Genomic DNA, 21,094 nt, shown 5'->3' on the forward strand with positions numbered 1-21,094 from the left:
ATGCCGACGAATCGTCCTTCTGGTAGTGATATTCCTCAGTCTGCTGACGCTAAGACTACAAAATCTGTTGGTGAGATTGTGGGTATTGCCCCGTTGGATATGGATGCAATTGGTGAACATGAGATCATATCTGAGAATGAAGAGGATGAGGAAGTTTCAATAATTCTTGAGGCTGAAGATGTAGCTCCAACAATTCGTGATAATGAAGTAGCTGGTACTGAGGATGGATGGACTCAGGTCAAAGGCAGAAAACACACCGAAACTCCAGTAAGTGATTCTAGTCCTTCCTCTCCTCCTCTGCTTCAATTATCCATGGAGGCTGTGCAACTAGAAATTGATTACTGGTCTACAGCTGTAATTTGTTATGTTCTGGGAGGTAATCCCCCATGGGAACTATTGTCTGGGTTTGTTAATCGTTTATGGGGGAAATATAAGTATGATAAGATATCGTTCCTTCCGAATGGTGCTTTTCTTGTTCACTTCCCTACTTTGGAATGTAGAGATCTTGTACTTAAACAAGGGTTCCCTATGTTTGATAACAAACCATTAGTGGTGAAGCCATGGACTAAAACAACGTCTCTTGCTAAGGAGAAGGTAAAAGCTGTTCCTATCTGGATTAGATTGTGTGGTTTGGGATTAAAATTCTGGGGAGAAAAAACTCTGGGTAAGTTGGGATCTTAATTTGGTAACTTTATGCGTGCTGATGGTGCTACTATGGACAAAAGTAGATTGGGATATGCAAGGCTAATGGTAGAGGTTCAAGTGGGTCAAGCATCGCCTAAAAAATTATTTTTTTAAGGATGAGAAAGGAATGGAAGTCTGTGTGTTGGTCGAATATGAATGGAGACCTGATGTATGTTCTGACTGTAAAGGAATAGGCCATACTACTGAACAATGCAGGAAGAAAGCTGCAGCACCTCCAGCTGCACCTGCTCCTGTTAAACCTAAACAGGTTCAGGTATGGAGACCTATTGTGAGACTTGTACCTCCTCATAAAATCGCTGCTGCTCCACCTAGAATGTCCCCTTCTTCACCTAAGTTTGGAGGTCCAACCCATCACAATTAAAGAGTTCTTATTCCTGTGAGTCCTATTATTCACCTTACTAGGCAGGATCATATCACTCCTCCATCACCTATGAACTCCTATGTTGAAGTTGTTAGTGATGTAAGAGTGATAAATCTGACAAGAATGGGGAACTGGTACTCAGATATTAATTAATAATGGATAACATTGGTTGTTGGAATGTTAGAGGCATGAACCACCCTAATAAGCAAGCTGAAATAAAGTGGTTTTTACATTTGAATAAAATAGGTCTTTATGGTTTAGTTGAAACAAAGGTGAAGACTCAGGATTTTACTGCTATTCTTAATAATCTGGGTCAACACTGGATTAGTATCAATAATAATTTACATCATCCTGGAGGTCGTGTGTGGTTAATTTGGGATCCACAGGTGTTTCATGTGACTACTCGAGACTGTACTGCTCAGCAAATCACAGTTGATGTGGTTCAAAATATTACTGGTGATAAATTTTGTTTTACTGTTATATATGGGTTCAATGATGAGGCTGATAGGAAATTCTTATTGAGAGAGTTGCAACAAATTAGTAGTCAAATTACCCAGCCTTGGTGTGTCTGTGGGGACTTCAACTCTATTCTTAATTTTAATGAGAGACTTGGTAGACCTGTCATGTGGAATGAACTGGTAGATTTTAGACAGTGTGTTGACTCCTGTGACATCACTGACATTCAAGCCCAGGGATCATTCTTTACATGGAATAACAAACAAGATCATGCTACTAGGGTCTATTCTCGCATTGATAGATGTCTTGTGTCCAATGATTGGCTGCTCAAATATCCTGATAGCTATGCCTATTTTATGAATGAAGGGCTGTTTGATCATACCCCTATAATCTGCTATAGGAAGGAGTGATGCCAAACTAAAAAAGTTTCTTTCAGATATTTCAACTTGTGGGGTATGGATCCTGATTTTAAAGAGTTGGTCAAAATGGAGTGGAACAAACCTGTCCCTGGCATTAGTATGTTTCAAATTGTCAATAAGTTAAGGAATCTGAAGAAACCTCTGAAATTATTGAAAAAAAATAGATTTTCTGATATTGAAAAGGCTACTGCTGTGGCAAGGCAGCAGCTGGATGATATCCAAACTGAACTGCAGAGGCAGCCAGGGGACATGACTCTTAGACAAAATGAGAGGGAGGCTGCTAAGTTGTTTTCTGACCTTCAAAAAGCTCAATTTAGTTTCCTTCAACAAAAAGCTAAAGCTGAATGGCTTAAAGAGGGGGATGAAAATACTGCTTTCTATCATAGGAAGATTAAGGCTAGGCAAGTTCATAACAAGGTCCTTCAAATTAAAGATATGCAGGGCCATTCTCATTCTGATCCTAATGCTATTGAAAATTCTTTCTTGGCATATTATCAAGACTTACTGGGGACTGGCAAGCCTGTAACTAAACTTCATGTGCCTACTGTCAGATCAGGTAAAACTATTACCCTTGCTCATGCTGCCATTCTCCTCAAACCTGTGTCGCTTGATGAGGTCAAAGAATGTATCTTCTCCATCCCTTCTACTAAATCTCCTGGGCCTAACGGCTATAACAGCCAATTCTTCAAGGACTCTTGGGATATTATGGGTGGGGATATCTTTAATGCTGTGAATTCTTTCTTTAACACTGGGAAATTGTTGAAACAAATTAATGCTACTTCTATCACACTTATTCCTAAAAATGCAAACCTTGTGAGTGTCATGGAATTTAGGCTTATAGCATGTTGTAATACTGTCTACAAATGCATTGCTAAGATCTTGTGCACAAGACAGGGTCAAGTGTTGCCTGATATTATTAGTAGTAACCAGGGAGGGTTCATCAAAGGGAGAAATATTGTGGAAAATATTTTAATCTGCCAAGACATTGTTAGACTGTATAAAAGGAAAGCTGCTTCCCCTCGTTGTCTTATTAAAATTGATCTAAGAAAAGCATACGACACTGTTGAGTGGGAATTTCTCTCACAAATGCTCTCTGCCTTGAAATTTCCTCAGAAGTTCATTGATTTAGTGATGGTTTGTGTTACTTCTCCTTCTTACTCTTTATCCTTAAATGGGAATTCTTTTGGCTTTTTCAAAGGGTGTAGAGGCCTTAGACAAGGAGATCCACTGTCTCCTCTCCTTTTTACAATCTGTATGGAATATCTTTCTAGAATCTTGAAGGTTGTAGGTCATCAACAGGATTTCAAATTCCACCCTATGTGTGGTCCTATGCAGCTTAACCACTTGCTTTTTGCTGATGACTTACTTTTATTTTCCAAAGGGGATGAAGTTTCTATTATGTGGTTGCTTAGGGCATTCTCTACCTTTTCTATTGCCTCTGGCTTGTCCCTTAATAAGGAAAAGTCTGATATATACTTCAATGGAATGCCCCAAGCTTCTATTAATAGCATTCTGCAAGTGTCTGGTTTCAAGAGAGGATCCTTGCCCTTTAGATATTTAGGTGTCCCTATCTCATCCAAGAAACTTACAAAAAATGAAGGCATGAAGCTCATTGATAAGATCACTGCAAGGATAAGATCTTGGGGGGCTAGACACCTTACTTATTCTGGGAGACTTGTTCTAGTGAATGCTGTACTTTCAAGTCTTCACTCTTATTGATCCTCAGTTTTCCTTATTCCTAATGGCATCCTGAAGAAAATTGACAATATCTGCAGGAATTATCTTTGGGGAGCAAAGATACATATATGAAATCACCTAACATTAAGTGGGATACTTGTTGCACACCCAAAGATGAAGGAGGGCTTGGTATAAAGGCTTCTAAACTGTGGAACAAAAGCCTATTGGGTAAATATGTGTGGTGGATTGCAGCCAAAAAGGATCATTTGTGGGTGAAATGGGTGAACCAAGTGTATATAAAAGGAAGAGATTGGACTAGCTATGAACCACCTAGTGATTGTAGCTGGTCTTGGAAAAAGTTTGCTTCTCTTTTTAAGACTTTTGCACCTGCTTATGTCTCTGGTCAATGGCTTGGGGAGGATAAGAATTATGAAGTCAGCAGTGGTTATAACTGGCTGCGAGATATTAAACCCAAAGTGGAATGGAGATATGTCTGTTGGAATCGTCTGAACATACCCAAAACTTCTTTTATTTATTGGGCAGCTGTTCAAGGAAGGCTTATGACCAAAGATCGTCTGGTTAGAATGGGGGTTGGAGTGGATCCTGCTTGTTTTCTGTGTGCTAATGGAGATGAAAACCATCATCACTTCTTTTGTGCTTGCTGCTATAGTATTCAATGCTTTACTCTGATACAGCAGGCTCTACATATTCAGTTACAGCCTAAAGATTTGCACGTATGGTTTAACAGGAGTCATGGAGGGACTAAACTTCAGAAAATAATGGTGTGCGCTATCTATGTTGCAGTGATATATGGAATTTGGAAAGCTAGGAACAAAGCTAGAGTTTCTGATGTTGTGATTCACCCTGTATTCCTGGTCAAGCATATTTTGAAGGATGCACTGAGTCGGTTTTGGGCAAGGAATAGAGGAAAGTTAACAAGGAAGGAAGAAGATTGGTTAGCAAGTATTATTAGCTGATGTAATCTGGGTACTGTTGCTTTATTTTTTGATAGACTCGTGAAACCGAATTATACTCCGATGATGTAAATTGTTACGATTTTTTGATATATATACTTACCCTTTACCAAAAAAAAAAGTACGACCCAAAAGACACTTTGCATTGAGTGGGAGATAGTAATAGGACAAGAAAATTTGTGACGCACACTTGTCGAGGACAAGTGGGAGATTGTTGGAGTAAGTGTCCCCGACAATAATGCGATCACAATTGTCGATCATATTGATCACATATTTAAATCTCATATCAAGAATACGAAAGGGATGATACATAACATATATAGTCAACTGGTCCACACATATCGGTAATGATTGGCTGACTAGAGTTTGACATTACTGTCGTGCGACGGTGGTGATCAGTTGATCCTTTGAGGTCACATCTAAAGGACGATTCCTTTAATTGAAAAAAAAAGGTTAATCAATTGTATGTCGATACAGATTAATTAATTTCTTAAAATTGAACAAATTATTATCATAAGAGAGAAAATGACATCTTATTATAATGTGATTAAATAAGATTAATCTGTGAAAATAGGTTAGATAAAACGGTTTTATAAATCGGTTTTAAGCATATTTTCGACGTAAACCTTACATTAATTTATACAATAATAAGATACAATAATTAAATATGGGATTGACATCCTCAGACTTACATGTTTGACGAAACGAGATTAACTAAGTTAACGATTAGTGATTGCTCGACTCGAATGTATGATGAAAGTGCCCTCATAATAGGATTTAGATTAAATTGATTTGATTAATTGAAGTGGTGTTGGTCAAATTGGTCAGTCATGCAAACGAGACTGGTACTCTGAAGGATCTGAGCTTACGTGGTCGATTGATCAAGCACATAGACGTCAATAAGCAAAGAGCGCGGTCTTAGAACGCAAAGGGAGAAGAGAAGGGCAGACACTCGCGTGAGAAATATGAGGAACGAAGATCCCTATTTATACTAATCACACGGAGGAATTAGGGTTACGGTAAAAATTTGGAAACAAATCTCGAAAAGATTTGAAAACATGCAGAAAAGAGTTGGGGAAGAGGCGCATCAGCTACTGCGACTCTTTGAAGAGGCGCAGCAGGTGCTGCGTCATTTCCCCAGAAGTTCCCTCCTGCGGAAGAAAGATTTTCCGCGTTTCTGTTATGGAATTGTGGTAGATCTCAACTTCCTTACTCTTCAAAATATGATTTCGGGATATATTTTGTCAAAAGATGAAAAGATTAAAATTATGGAATAGAAATATACGGAATATTACAGAACACTCCGACTCGGCATTTTAAACGTTTTATTAGAAAATGAAGACGGCTTTTAACCCGGACTCCAAATGAACTCTAATTACTGTCAAAACGACCGTAATGGCGCGTAGATGACAACCAAGGGTAGACACAAGTACTTGATCTATCACTTGATGATAAACTTGTTGGATTAAGTGTCCCCGACAATAATGCGATCACAATTGTCGATCATATTGATCACATATTTAAATCTCATATCAAGAATACGAAAGGGATGATACGTAACATATATAGTCAACTGGTCCACACATATCGGTAATGATTGGCTGGCTAGAGTTTGACATTACTGTCGTGCGACGGTGGTGATCAGTTGATCCCTTGAGGTCACACCTAAAGGACGATTCCCTTAATTGAAAAAAAAAGGTTAATCAATTGTATGTCGATACAGATTAATTAATTCCTTAAAATTAAACAAATTATTATGATAAGAGAGAAAATGACATCTTATTATAATGTGATTAAATAAGATTTTATTTAGTAATTTAAGAAGTTATAATACTAAAATTAATCGGTGTTTGCGAAACACGCGAGATGAGAATGATAAGTTAGTTATAATTACAAGATGTTGTGAATTATACTAACTAGTATTTAAATGACCATTTTATGAGAAAGTAATTTTGAATTACTAGTCAATTTGTTAAATGTGATTTATTTAATTTGTAAATGATATTTAATTTGTTAAATATGCATTTTAAATTAAAACATGACATAAGACATGTCACATGTCACATGACATACAATTGTACAATTGACAAAAATAAAATGGACTTCATATTACACATCAAAACCGAAATTGGTGGACAAATTTTAGAAGTTTTGTCTTATTCATTTGTCTTATTCATTTGTCTATGACACTTGATAGTGACATGACTATGGACAAAGGCTTACACAATTTGTCTTGTGAAGACAAAAAGGAAAAAGAAAAATGGTCCATAACCACTTAATCCCACCGGTTTTTGGAGAGAACTATAGAGAGATTTTTCTCCATAATTCATTCTCTCATGTTTTATGAAAACCCAACAACCTTCTCTCTCTTGTTCTTCATAAAATCAAGTTTTATGAATCAAATTTGTGCAAATCAAACACTAATAATACTAGTAGTAGTATATGAGTATTAGTAATCGATTTTAAGGTAAACCACGTTACAAATATCTAGTACATGTTAGTTTGTGGGATTTTGGGATAGTCTTGGGTGCTACTTATTGGAGGGCTTCTATTTTGAAGTCATTGATGTTCATCAATTATTGGAAAGCTCAAGAACTAACAAGAAGGAGATCTTGTTGGTGCCCATAAAACCGAAATCATATAGTAAGAACAATGATTTCTTCACTTATCTTATTTATGTTTGCATGCATAAGATCTAAAATTTATTTTATGACTAAATAAATTGTTTCATATATGAGTATGTAAATTAATGAGATTAATAATTTCTAACAAAACTTACGAAATGTCATAAATCGTTCCGTGTACCAAACATGCGGCCCAATCATCACCGGGTGGTTTGCGGGAGGTGCAGAAATGAGGTATCTACAATAATTTAGTGGGAGATCGTTATATAAATGTTAAAACTTGTTAAACATGTTTTCACAAGTAATTTTAAAACAATGAATGTTAATTTTTCCTTATTTTGTGTAGCATTTTAATTCGCAATGGCAACTTCATCAACTTCATCGACTACTTCACTAGGCAAAGATTCATGGCTAAGGTTCATAATGGACAAATATGACGGTAGTAACTTTCTTGAATGGGAATCCAACATCAAAAGCGCCACGTTGTCCGACAACGTGCTCACTTACTTGACCGATGCTCCTCCCATCTAGCCCGGTCCAAGGGCTTCATCGGTGGTGCGGACCGCCTATGATGACCATGTGAGGATGTCGAATGATATCAAGAATGTGTTGATATGGTCGATGTCCCCAAAGCTCAAGCTTTCATGCATTTCTTTAAATGCGTACGAGATATTCACTCGTATGATTACTATGTTTTCACAAACACCTAAAGTCCGTCAATACGATGCGGCGGCACGCTTCTTTGAAGCAAAGCTTGAGAGGGGCCAAAAGGTTGGTCCCCATGTGCTAAAAATGGTCGAATATGTCGACATCCTAGAGCGTCTAGGGTGTAAGATTCCTAAGACTCTTGTGCTGGATCGTATCCTCCACTCACTTCCCACCAAGTTTGCCCACTTTAAGGTAAACTACAACATGAATGACATGGATAAGAGTTATCATGAAATTCATGCACTCCTTACCCAAGCGGAGAGGGATATGGAAGCTAGTGGGAGTGAAAAAGGGGATGTTCTTACCATGAAGTTAAAGAACATGTCCCTTGGAGTTAAGAAACGAAAGGGGAAGGAAAAGTCTCAATTCAAGAAATCGTCAAAGAAACAAGACAAGGGAAAAGGGAAAGCCGTTGAGAATGGAAATCCCAAGGCAAAAAGTGTCAAATGCTCTGAGGCCAAATGTTTCCATTGTAATGGAAATGGGCATTATAGGAGGAGTTGTCCCAAATACTTGGAGGATCTCAAGGAAAGGCGTGTGACACCTATTGGTATGATTTATTCTCTTAATGTGATAGACGTTAATTATGCTTGCACTTCCACTTGGGTTCTTGATAGCGGATGTGGCTCTCATCTTTGTAATAATTTACAGGGTTTAAGGGACGTGCGAGCACTAGAAAAAGGTGATGTGGATCTCCGCATAAGCAATGGAGCTAGAGTAGCGGCCGTTTCCGTGGGGACCTATGTGCTCACTTTATCTAGTGGTCTAGAGTTGTATTTAAATAAGTGTTATTTTGTACCGACATTAACCAAGTCCATCATCTCCATTTCCGCGTTAGACGCGGAAAGTTTTTGTTTTATGATCAAGGACAATAGTTGTACTTTTCATTGAATGATGTGGTTTATGGCAAGGCCATTTCAATTGGAAGCATTTATGTTTTAAATGATCTTAATGACGTTTATCATGTGGAAACTAAAAAGCTCAAAACGGGTGATCCAAATGAATCCTACCTTTGGCATTGTCGTTTAGGTCACATAAACGAAAGACGCATTAAGAGACTTGATTCATCAAAAGTGCTCAAACCATTTGATTTCGAATCTTATGGTATATGCGAGTCTTGCCTTTTAGGCAAGATGACTCGTGCACCTTTTACAGGAAAAGGGACACGAGCTAGTGAGGTTTTGGCTCTCATACATACGGATGTGTGTGGACCATTAACCATCACCGCTATAGGAGGTTTTCACTACTTCATTACTTTTATTGATGACTTGAGTAGATATGGGTATGTCTACTTGATGAAGAATAAAAGTGAAGCTTTTGACAAGTTCAAAGAGTTTCAACATGAAGTAGAGAACCAATTGTATAAAAAGATTAAGACCATACGATCCGATCGTGGTGGTGAATATCTAAATACTGAATGATTGTGGCATAGTATCACAATGGACTTCTCCTGGCACACCACAACTAAATGGTGTGGCCAAAAGGAGAAACCGAACTTTACTAGATATGGTTCAGTCTATGATGAGTCTAACCGAGCTTCCTAATTTGTTTTGGGGTTTTTCCCTCTTGAATGCAATATTTTCACTAAATCGAAGCCCGGCTAAAGCGGCCGATAAGACTCCATATGAGATATGGATAGGGAAAGTCCCTCATTTGTCATTAATGCGCATTTGGGGTTGTGAAGAATATGTCAAGATCATGTCTGACAATAAGCTTTCACCCAGGTCTGACAAATGTCTTTTTGTAGGATATCTAAGGAAAACACGTGGCTATTACTTTTACAATCAACACGAGAACAAAGTGTTTGTGGCTCGTGATGTTGTCTTCTTAGAAAAGGAGTTTATTTCTAGGAGACAGAGTGGGAGAAAATTTGAACTTGACGAAGTTCGAGAGCCACAAACCGAGAATGAGGTAGAGGAGAACGTGGAGGATAGCATTCCCTCTTCCTCAGAAATGGTAATTGTTCTTAGCAAGTCAAGTAGGATTTTTAATCCACCTGACCGCTACCTTGGTAACATCGAAGAGGATGGTGTTTTGTTACTGTTCGAAAGTGATGAACCCACTACCTACAAATCGGCCATGTCTAGTCCCGATTCCTCGCTTTGGCTAGAAGCCATGCGGTTTGAAATGGATTCCATATACGAGAACCAAGTATGGGACTTGGTGGATTTACCTGAGGGAGTGCGACCCCTTCAGTGTAAATGGATATATAAAATTAAGCTCGGCATGTATAAACATGTAGATGTTTACAAATCTAGATTGGTGGCAAAAGGTTTCACCCAAGTTCTAGGTCTACACTATAACGAAACCTTCGCTCCAGTCGCTATGCTTCGGTCCATTAGGATAATATTAGCGGTTGCCGCATTTCATGATTATGAGATTTGGCAAATGGATGTTAAAACCGCCTTCTTGAATGGGATTCTATAAGAAGAGGTTTACATGATACAACCTGAAGGTTTTGTGGATACATCTAACCCTAAGAAGGTGTGTAAGCTCAAGAAGTCTATCTATGGCCTTAAGCAAGCATCTCGGAGTTGGAACCATCGCTTTTATCATGTCATTAAACAATACGGTTTCACTAGAAGTGTTGAAGAACCATGTTTATACATGAAGTTTAGTGGGAGTAAGGTTGCATTCCTTGTCCTATATGTGGATGACATATTGCTCATCGGGAATGATATTCCATCGCTCACTTCCGTTAAGGAGTGTCTAGGGAAACACTTCTAGATGAAGGACTTGGGAGAGGCACAATGAATCTAGGGTATCCGGATCTATAGGGATAGGTCCAAAAGGATACTAGCATTGAGTCAAGATGCTTATATTGACAAAGTTCTTGACCGGTTCAATATGAAAGACTCCAAGAGAGGATTTCTACCTATAGGCCAAGGGATTACTTTGAGCAAGTCACAGTCTCCCTCTACCCCTAAGGAGATTGAACACATGAAGACCGTCCCTTATGCTTCCGCTGTTGGGTCTATGATGTAAGTTATGATTTGCACTGGTCCCGACGTTGCGTATGCCTTGAGCATGACAAGTCGTTATGAAGCCAAGCCTGGTGAGAGTCACTGGATAGCCGTAAAGAACATCCTTAAGTACTTGAGAAGGACTAAGGATTCGTTCTTAGTGTTTGGAGGAGAAACTGAGTTGCAAGTGAGTGGTTACACGGACGCAAGTTTCCAAACCGATCGGGATTATATGAAATCCCAATCCGGCTACGTAGTTATGCTAAATGGAGGAGCATTTTGCTGGAGGAACTTCAAGCAAAGCGTTACTGCAGATTCTACAACAGAGGCTGAGTACCTTGCAGCGTCTGAGGCTGCAAAGGAAGCTGTTTGGATTAGGCAATTCATGGAGGGACTAGGAGTAGTCCATTCCGCCGAAGATCCGATCACTCTATATTGTGATAATAGTGGAGATATTTCTTCAAGCCAAAGAGCCGAACTTGAGTAATAAATCTAGACACGTTGAAAGGAAATACCATTTAATTAGAGATTATGTGGAAAGGAAGGAAATTGACATTTGTAAGGTTGGGGTAGAGGATAATATTGCTGATCCTTTAACCAAGCCTTTATCTATGGCTAAGCATGATGGTCATGTCGTCGCAATGGGATTGAGATGAGTACCATATTTTCTTTAGATTATGGATATGTAATAACTGGATAGAGTATCTCTTTTTATATGTATGATAATCGCATTCATTGTTTAAGCATTCATTTATGAATCTTTTATTTAGTGTGACTAAATTTTTAATACCTTGTTTATCTGAATATGTTGTGGAGACAATGTTGAACATTGTTCAAGTGAATAAGATGAACATTGTATTTTGTCCTTAGTCACTTAATGAGGTGACGTCTCGGAGTGACTAGATTGTAAGTCGATTGATGGTTGTTCAACACCATGAGGTCATATGTGATGACTAGTCGATTACATAGGCAGAGTGAGTGACACTTTGCCAGACAGTGACCATTTAGAGAGTATCTAAGTTCTATTATAGACGCCTGGTCGTGGCAGGGATCTCTAAGATGTTCCTATGAGTCGATTCTTTTGACTGGAGACTATTATCCAAGTCAATGTAGTTTCTGAGTGATTTTGGTTTTTGTCCTAGGTCGTGCCGTGAAAAGAGGCCAAAGGACATCTTCTGAGTCATGATGATATGTATTGGGCAAAGATAAATAGGGCATACAAGAATTGTCCACCCACGTTGGGTAACCATATCTCATGGCCACTCGAGGAGTTGTGACTATATATGCGTGGCCACGCTCGGAAGTAATCTGTGGGAGATTTTTATGGTCAGGTAGTCACACTCCCGATCGAGAAAATCACTCGCGATATGTTCATGTGCAAGTGCGAGCAGAAAGACACCTTGCATTGAGTGGGAGATTAAAACGGACAAGAGAATTGGTAGCGCACACCTTGTGTCGGACAAGTGGGAGATTGTTGGAGTTAGTGTCCTCCACAATAGTGCGTTTACAGAATAAATCTCATTAAAGGATATCATCAGGATATTTATTCATTTGATCCTCGTCAGTTGATTAACGTAAATCGATAACGGTTGGCTGACTAGAGTTTAACGTTATTGTCGTGAGACGGCGGTGATCAACTGACCCCTTTCGGTCACACCTAAAGGAACGAACCCCATGATAACTAATTAATTGTATGAGATACAATTTATTTAGTCCCTTGATTTATAGACTAAAAGGTTAGTCGATTATTTTTAGAGAGATTTCGAGTTGCGAACTCGAGGCACGGCAGTTATTATTTAAATATGCGATAATTGAATAATAAATTTCGGGAGACGGGTTTTAGTTAATTAATTGTTAATGCACTAAAACTTTACTAATTGATTAATGTGATTAATATTAGTACGTAAATAATATGTGTAGTGGTACACGTATATTTACGGAGTGTTTTGGTTGAAATTAATCGGGTAGCATTTAAACATAAAATGATGTTTAAATAAAATTTACACGTATTTGTGTGACAAATATAAGAACCAAAATGGACCCATAAATGGGACATTGGACCGTGTAAATGGAGTATAGTGGATGATTATAATCATAATCATTTCACTTTGCTTGTTTTTATTCCATAAGTTGTCATATGATCATTATGCATGCCATAAAGATTGGACAAAAATTGAAACAAGTCAACTCCTACACACTACCCTGTCCCACCGGTTTTCCTCCTCTATTAAGACCATTTTTTGTTCATTTTTTACATGCTAGCTCACTTGTGTTTTGCATGTGAACAAAAATTGTCCATCTCTCTAAAATAAATATTTATCACTTACTAAGCTTGTTAGTATACAAAATAAATATTCACCAAGCTTGTTAGTAATATTTTAAATATTATCAAGGGTTAATTTTACAACTATCTAGTTAATACTTATAAGATTATTTGGGTGTTGTTCTTGGGTGCTACTTGAAGGAGACTTTCTTTTTGAAGGTTTTTCTAGGAGGATCATCCATCTTTATTTAGCTCAAGAACAAATTAGATAGGTGATCAAGTTTGTGCCCAATTTTACCATAAAATCAATGTAAGGAAATTGTTTTTCCTTAACCTTTATTTTTATGCTTTTATATTTGCATGTATGTTACATAGATCACAAAATTAACATATTATGAGATCATTTGTTTTTAATTAGAGAGACTAATTAGGATCTATGATCATTCAGTTTGCCTTTCTGGGAGGCGAAATTTGTCCCTTTCCTGAAGAAATTGCTGCGGTTGGAGGATAGGATGCAGAAAGTGTTCCGGCTATACCCCCTAGCTCTCAAGGCCATAATAATAAATTCAGGGATTTGCTGGGATTGACCAAGACTGAGGTAGACCGTCTTGTGACCTCAAAAGGTGTCCGCATATTTGAATTTGTCGATCGATTTATAAATAGAGAGGACCCTACTATTTTTTATGTGGTGAAGTGTCGAGCTTATGGATTTTGCCTTCTTTATTGCTATGTCCTTCAAAGGCATGTCGACCAAGAGATGAGGGGTGACACTCGATTGCTAGGCATAGTGGAGCAAATGGAACTGCGCAGGAGCCCAGCATGCTTGATTCTAGGGGAGACCATTCTAGGATTGGACAATAGGAAGGCGGACCGCGTGCATCCTTATCTTGGGAGTCCTATCATTTTACAGGTAAGAACCCGTTTTCTTATCCTATTCGGCCGTTTTTTTTTCGTTTTTTTTTTGCCGGTTTTGGGACTGACTCCCGTCTCCTTTTCTGCAGATCTGGTTGATGGAAAGACTGCGGTTGATCAAGCCCCCAGTTGATGTGACAGGATACCACTCTCGATCAATCGCGATGAGGTCGAGGCTATATATGGTGGACTTCACTCGAGTATGCGATTATTGGGAAAATAAACTGAAGAGTGAAGGTGGGCCTTGATCAGGTGGATATTTCCTTGGTGGCATCTTAGGTCAGTGACTGGAGTATCATCTTTGGACCCAACACGCTCGATTCGCATTCCCGGCTTGGAATTCATGGTTCATACCTTCCCGGAGAGATTGATGAGGCAAGTGGGCTTACGAAAGAAAATCCTGAAGCTATACACTGTCCCTCAAAATGCCTTGGCGCATACTTTGGAGTCTTGTCGAGAGTGGGCTATTCGCTGGGCCCAAAGGAATAGGTGGTTCATACCTGTCCCGGTTGACTCATTATGGGTATCTGACTCATATCTGCAGTGGAGGAAACTAGCACCCCCGAGGAGCGTGAAAAGCTAAGAAATCACGAGCCCGTACACTATAAGATCCGCGAAGCGGCAAAGGAGAACCAAAGGTACTTAACTGAGGAGGAAGAAGAAGCCGGATATCGGGTCGTCCCTCCGTCGAAGAAACTAAAGAATTCTTATATCGAGAAGATGGTGGTGGATCCAATTGGAAGTGCTAGACCGCGAGAACGACCGTTAGTGATTAGGTCGGAAATAACGTAAGAGCACCCCGCTCGTGGTCGAGACAAGAAATATGACAAAGGTGACAAAGGCAAGGGGAAAATGGAAGAATAGCCTTAGTCATTTTATAATAGTATTATTTATTATTTGAGTTGTAATAAATGGCGGAGTTTTTAGAATCCTAACCTAGCATTTTAATTTCAGCATTTGAAATTTAAATGTATTTGGCGTATTACTATTATTTATGGAATAACGAATAAAAGATTTATTAGCTAAGAAACTTTCATGAATTTCCTTTATTTATTCTTGTCGAATTTCAAATGCATCATGCAAATGTCCTTCTATTTACATTTTGAAATGACGGGTTGTATCCGGTGAAGGATTGCCTACGTATTCATTAGAAACAATGAAATCAAACCCTATACGTAGTTCGAAAAAATGTAAAAGAATAAATGTTCGAAGCAAGAGCTTGTAATGAACTTAGAAAAAATAAGCATGTGCTTTACTTACACCTAAGGAAATGCAATTTAATTTATTTGATGATATGAGGATGTCAAAATGTTAAAACGCAAAAGCGAAATGTCATAAGATTTTAGCGGGCCAGGGCCGGTTTTATTTCGTGTCGCACGTGCGGCACGTGTGTCACGCGAGGCGCGTTTTATCCTATTTCTAAGGGTAGTACTCTTTCAATTGGTCTACGTTAGTCGGGTTAGAAAATTCATTCCCGTCTAGGTCTGTCATCTTAGCTGCACCTCCTGAAAGTATGGACTTGACCAAAAATAGTCCTGCCCAATTGGGTTTAAATTTTCCCCGTGGATCGACAGGTAAGAGAGCTCTGACTGACTTGAGTACTAAATCTCCTTCCTTGATATTTATTTGTTTGACCCATTTGTTAAAGACTCGTTTGATACTATCCTAATATGTCTGCACATTATGTAATGCTCGTAGCCTCCGTTCGTCTAAGAGGACAAGTTCGTCATACTTATCCCTTTTCAAATCAGCTTCTGGAATTTGACTTTCGAGTAGAATGCTTAGAGATGGGATCTCTAGCTCTACTGGTTGTACAGCTTCCATGTCGTAAGTCAAATAGAAAGGAGTATCCCCAGTGGACGTCCTAACAGACGTGTGATATCCCATTTAGTAAAATAGTCGATAGCTATTAAGATGAAACAGTGACCTCCTGTCCCAGGTGGAGTGATCTTCCCGATGATGTCTATTCCCCAAGCAGAAAATGGCCAAGGAGATGTTATGGGGTATAGCATTGAGGGAGGAATATGTTGCACATTCCCGAAGATCTGGCAATTTTCACAATGTCTGACGTATTTGATGCAATCCGACTCCATTGTCATCCAGTAATACCCCAAACGTGTAATCTTCTTTGCCATCATAGGTCCACTCATGTGAGGATCTCATTCTCCATCGTGAACTTCTTCCATTACTTTCCGTGCCTGTGAATGATCAAGGCAACGCAAGACGACACCAAGTGGTGTTCTTTTGTATAACTCTCCCTACATGAGGAGGTATTGAGAGGCAAGTAGGCGTATGGCGTGTTGTCCTCCCTTATCCATATATGGTGGATATGTACCATTTGCTTGAAATTTAAAATGGCTTGAAACCAAGGTTCCCCTGGGTTTTCCTCTTCATCTGTAAGAAACGTGCACATAGGCTGGCTCGGACCGCCTTTCGATGCATAAAGGCATTTCAACCACATTCTCTAGCATATTGATCAAGGATGCGAGTTTTGCAAGAGCGTCCGCAAACTGATTTTCTTCTCGAGGTAGGTGTAGATAGGTAACCTGGTCGAAGAATTGAGCAACCTGATCTATCCTGGCCTGATATGGTGCTAGACTTTTACTTCTGATTTTACAGGATCCAGTGATTTGGTTGATGATTAAATATGAGTCCCCATGAACACGGAGATTTTTGATCCCCAAACTCATTGCCGCTTGTAGACCAATGAGACAAGCCTTATACTCTGCTGCATTGTTTGTCACCTCGAAGTCGAGTTTGATAGAAAGTGGTGTATGTTCACCTTCAGGAGAAATGAGCAACACTCATATTCCAAAACCTTTCAAATTGGATGCCCCATCAAAGTAAGGATCCCAAGAATCCGTACTGGTTTGTAAAATATCCGCATCTAGAAACGACCACGTGTTTATTGCTTGCGTATCGTTGATGAGATTATCTGCAAAGAATTCAGCCACAACACGTCCCTTTATTACTTTCAAAGGTACGTATTTGACATTGAACTCCGAGAGCATTAAGGTCCATCTTGCTAAGTGTCCATTTAGGACGGGCTTCTCGAAAATGTATTTGACGGGATCCATTTTAGAATACACCTTGACTAAGTAGCTAAGCATGTAATGGTGTAGCTTCTTTGTTGCCCAAACAAGAGCGAGGCACGTCTTCTTGAGAGGTGTATACTTACTCTCATAGTCCAAGAACTTCTTACTAAGGTAGTAGATAGCTCTTTCTTCCTTTCCAACAGTCTGTGTGAGCATAGCCCCCATGGCTGTTTCAGTGACTATGAGATATAAATCAAGAGGTTGATCTTGTTGGGGAGGCATTAGCACTGGTGGTTTGGCCAATATCTCCTTTACCCTGTCAAATGCCTTTTGACAGTCTTCGTCCCATATGGTATAGTCTATTTTCTTGAGCTTTTTGAAGATAGGTTCGCAGATCATAGTGAGTTTCGATATGAATCGACTTAAGTATTGCACTTTACCCAGGAATCCTTTGACCTCCTTTTCTCTTTGGGGCTGGGGCATCTCGATTAAGGCCTTGATCTTGGATGGATCAATTTTTATCCCCCTCTGGCCGACAACGTATCCCAGAAGCTTGCCTGACGTTATTCCAAATGCACATTTCTGAGGGTTTAGCCTCATGTTGTACATGCGCAATCCGAGGAAGAATTTGCGAAGGTTATCGATGTGCCCTTCTCTATCCTTGGATTTGCCGATCATATCATCCACGTACACCTCTACCTCTGTATGCATCATGTCATGTAGCAAAGTAGTCGAGGTACGTTGGTACGTAGCCCCAGCGTTGATTAGCCCGAATGGCATAACAGTATAGCAATGTGTGCCCCACTAAGTGACGAAGGCTATCTTGTGCATATCTTCTCTGGCCATTTTGATTTGGTTATACCCTGCATACCCATCCATGAAGGATAACAATGCGTGATCTGCTGTATTATCTACTAGAATGTCGATTTGTGGCAGAGGGAAGTCATCTTTAGGACTTGCTTTGTTCAAGTCTCTAAAAACAACGCAAACCCGGATTCGCCCATCCTTTTTGGGTAAGGGGACTATATTAGCCACCCAGTCTGAATACTCGGAAACTTTGATGAATCCGGCTTTGAATCGCTTATCGACTTCTTCTTTAATCTTAAGAGCCCACTCTGTCCTCATCCGACGGAGCTTCTGTTTTACGGGTTTGAAACCTGGCTTAATTAGAATGCGATCTTCTGCAATATCCCCGACATGTCCTTGTAAGACCAAGCGAAGACGTCTTTGAACTGGTGTAGGATGTCGATAAAATTGGCCCTTTCAGTTGGGTCTAGAGTCGTCTTTATCCTAAGTTCTTGGGGTTCTAATTCATTTCCTACGTTGATAGGTTCGGTGTTTTCTATAACTGGTGCCCTTCCCTCTCTTCTAGTATTTCTTTGATTATGTATGGAGGTAATTCGATCGAGTCTGGGTCAGGATCATCCTCATTATCATCGTAAATAGAATTGCATTCAGAATAACACAAAGAGTAAACAGAATCAGATTTATTCATATTAAAGTTTGAAAATAGCTGAAACAAAGAAGCCATCTGCGCAGTAGTCAGTGGCGGTAAAGGGACAGTCGCTGGGACATTCCCCAAGCTACTGTTACTAGGCGATGCTATGCTAGGAGAAACAAAAGGGAGGGGAGTGACGACAGAAAGAGACTCTCTAGCGACTTCTGTAGACTTAGGTTCCGACTCCGACTCTGATTTCGACTCTGACTCAAATTCATCTTCTTCGGATTCTCCTTTGAACATCTCTCCTTCTCTAGTAGTGACCTTGAAGAGCTTTCCTTGATTGTTTGTCCACTTGATCGACTTTCTCCATCCTTTCTGTTGATTCGAGCTGGTGTCACTGATTAGTGATGTAGGATTGAAATGGTCGTCTTGCAGTATCATGGTAATGATCTCATCCTGCGCTACCCTGACAAATCGATCCTCTCCAACAGAAGGCTAACAGCTTGTTCGTCGAGACAAGGTGTATGACGAGTTTTGATGGTAGGAACCATTTCTGGAGGAATGAAATATCAATCGTGGAAGACCTCAATTCCAGCTAGTGGCATGCCTTTGTACCTCCAAGGTTCGGGAAATGCATAAAAATGTTCACAATCCCCTTCTCTGACAAAGTAACCATTTAGTGTAGGGAGATAGGGTTGCATTTGGATTCCCTGACTTTTGCGATTTTGAACTTGAGCAAGCATTTCATGGGTTTCAGCCTTCGTAGGCTTGTACCCCAAGCCTAGTGGTATCCTTTGGGAGTTCCCTTCCTTAAAAGGTGCAAAGGTATTCTTTCGGATAGGATTTAGTGGCACTCCTAGGATGTATCCCTGGGATTTGAGTATGTGGTTGACCACTAAGTTGGAGTATGGGTTGAAGTATAAGGGAGCCAGCTCGCTCTCTATAAGGTTTATGATTTGAAATCCTCCAAGCTCATACACTAGATCTGCAACTACTTGGTTGCTTGACATTTTCTCTATTACGGCCTTGATTCGTGACGAAGTGATCGTCACTACCTTGCCATATAGAGGGATCTTGATCTTTTGGTGTAAGGTGGATGTTACTGCTTTGGAAGTGTGAATCCAGGGCCTACCTAGAAGTATATTAAAATATGCCTCGATGTCCACTATCTGAAAATTAGCCTTTCGCTCGATTGGCCTAGTGGCCACAGTAAGGTTAACTAGCCCCACTACTTTACGTCGCGTTCCATCGTATACCCAAACGCCTTGGTTAGTAGGAGTCCGGTCTAATTCTTTCATGCCTAACTTGTATACTGTTTTTAGTGGTATGACATTGACTGCGGGGCCATCGTCCACCAAAGTCATTGGTACATTTTTCTTCAAGCATATGACTGTGATGTATAGAGCAAGGTTATGAATGACGTCAAATAGAGGCAAGTCCTCATCTGAGAAAGTAACTGGGTTACTTAGCTTTGCTGAGTCTTGGAAGACTAGGTTGACGACGTCATCGGGTGTAGAGTTGTGTGCTACGTACAATTTAGCCAATGCTTGCAGTAAAGCCTGACGATGAGGAAACGAACTTGCAACTAGTTGCCAGACTGAAAGATCAGCCTTTGTCTTTTGAAGTTGCTTCAATAAGTGGTCAGGAGAAGTATCTTCGCCATGGTTTGGTGTGATGACGTGTTAGGTTCATATACCTCTTATTTGACTCTTCTAATAGTAAACTAATTAACTTCTTAATATGTGTTCTTTAGATCTAGTGCATGCATAACAAAATCAGAGATTAATAATGAAAAACAATGTCCCTTACATTGTTATGTGGCTCTAAATAAGACACAAATAAGGTCACCTTCCTTTTTTGTTCTTGAGCTAAAATATAATGGATGATCCTCCAAAATCCCAATGTAGAGTTCCTCTTTTGATTGCACCCAAGACTAATCCTTTAAACTAGTATATTAGTTAACTAGATTAATATAGTAGTACCCTTAAAATTATTTCTAATAATATAGTTATTACTACACTAGTAATCTTATATTGTGATTAGAATTTATTATGAACAACCTTTTAATTTTCTAAAACTATTTTAGAGAGATTTTGAGAGAGTTTTGAGCAAGTATGCATGTGTGTTGAATGGATGATAATAAGAGAACAAATTCTCTTATATGAAAGAGGGAGGAACCGGTGGGAGTAGGCAAAAAATGCCAAGGGATGGCATCTTCCTTTTTGCTTTTGGTCTTCACATGAAATAGGTGTGTAAGGCTTGATGCAATAGGTATGATTAGCTCTATTTTATCACATAAAATAAGTCAACCACAATGCATCACAACTCCCTCCATTTCGGTCCATTTCACTTAAAATGGACTACCATTTTGTTTTGTCAATTTGTCATTTGTCACACAATATGTCACATGTAGTATGTTACATGTTATTAATTAATTTAATGCATATTTATCAAATAAATATCATTTTATAAATTAATTAAATTACATGTTATAAATAACTATCCCTAAACATGGTTTCCTAGCATGGATCTATCATCATAATAATATGAACATTA

At 39.2% G+C, this 21,094-nt stretch overlaps 1 protein-coding gene across 1 annotated transcript; it reads left to right on the forward strand.

Annotated features, from left to right (window-relative positions):
- Nucleotides 1-1,221: 1,221 nt before the first annotated feature.
- LOC141641130 (uncharacterized) lies at nucleotides 1,222-1,932 on the forward strand. Its single transcript, XM_074449805.1, has one exon. The coding sequence runs from the start codon at nucleotides 1,222-1,224 to the stop codon at nucleotides 1,930-1,932; it is 711 nt and encodes a 236-aa protein (XP_074305906.1).
- The last annotated feature ends 19,162 nt before the right edge of the window (nucleotides 1,933-21,094 follow it).

Source organism: Silene latifolia, chromosome 2 (assembly GCF_048544455.1).
Source record: "Silene latifolia isolate original U9 population chromosome 2, ASM4854445v1, whole genome shotgun sequence".
NCBI lineage: Eukaryota > Viridiplantae > Streptophyta > Magnoliopsida > Caryophyllales > Caryophyllaceae > Silene > Silene latifolia.

Excerpts from the sequence above, each read along its gene's own strand:
- LOC141641130 (XM_074449805.1), top strand. The coding sequence starts at position 1,222 with ATGGATAACATTGGTTGTTGGAATGTTAGAGGCATGAACCACCCTAAT.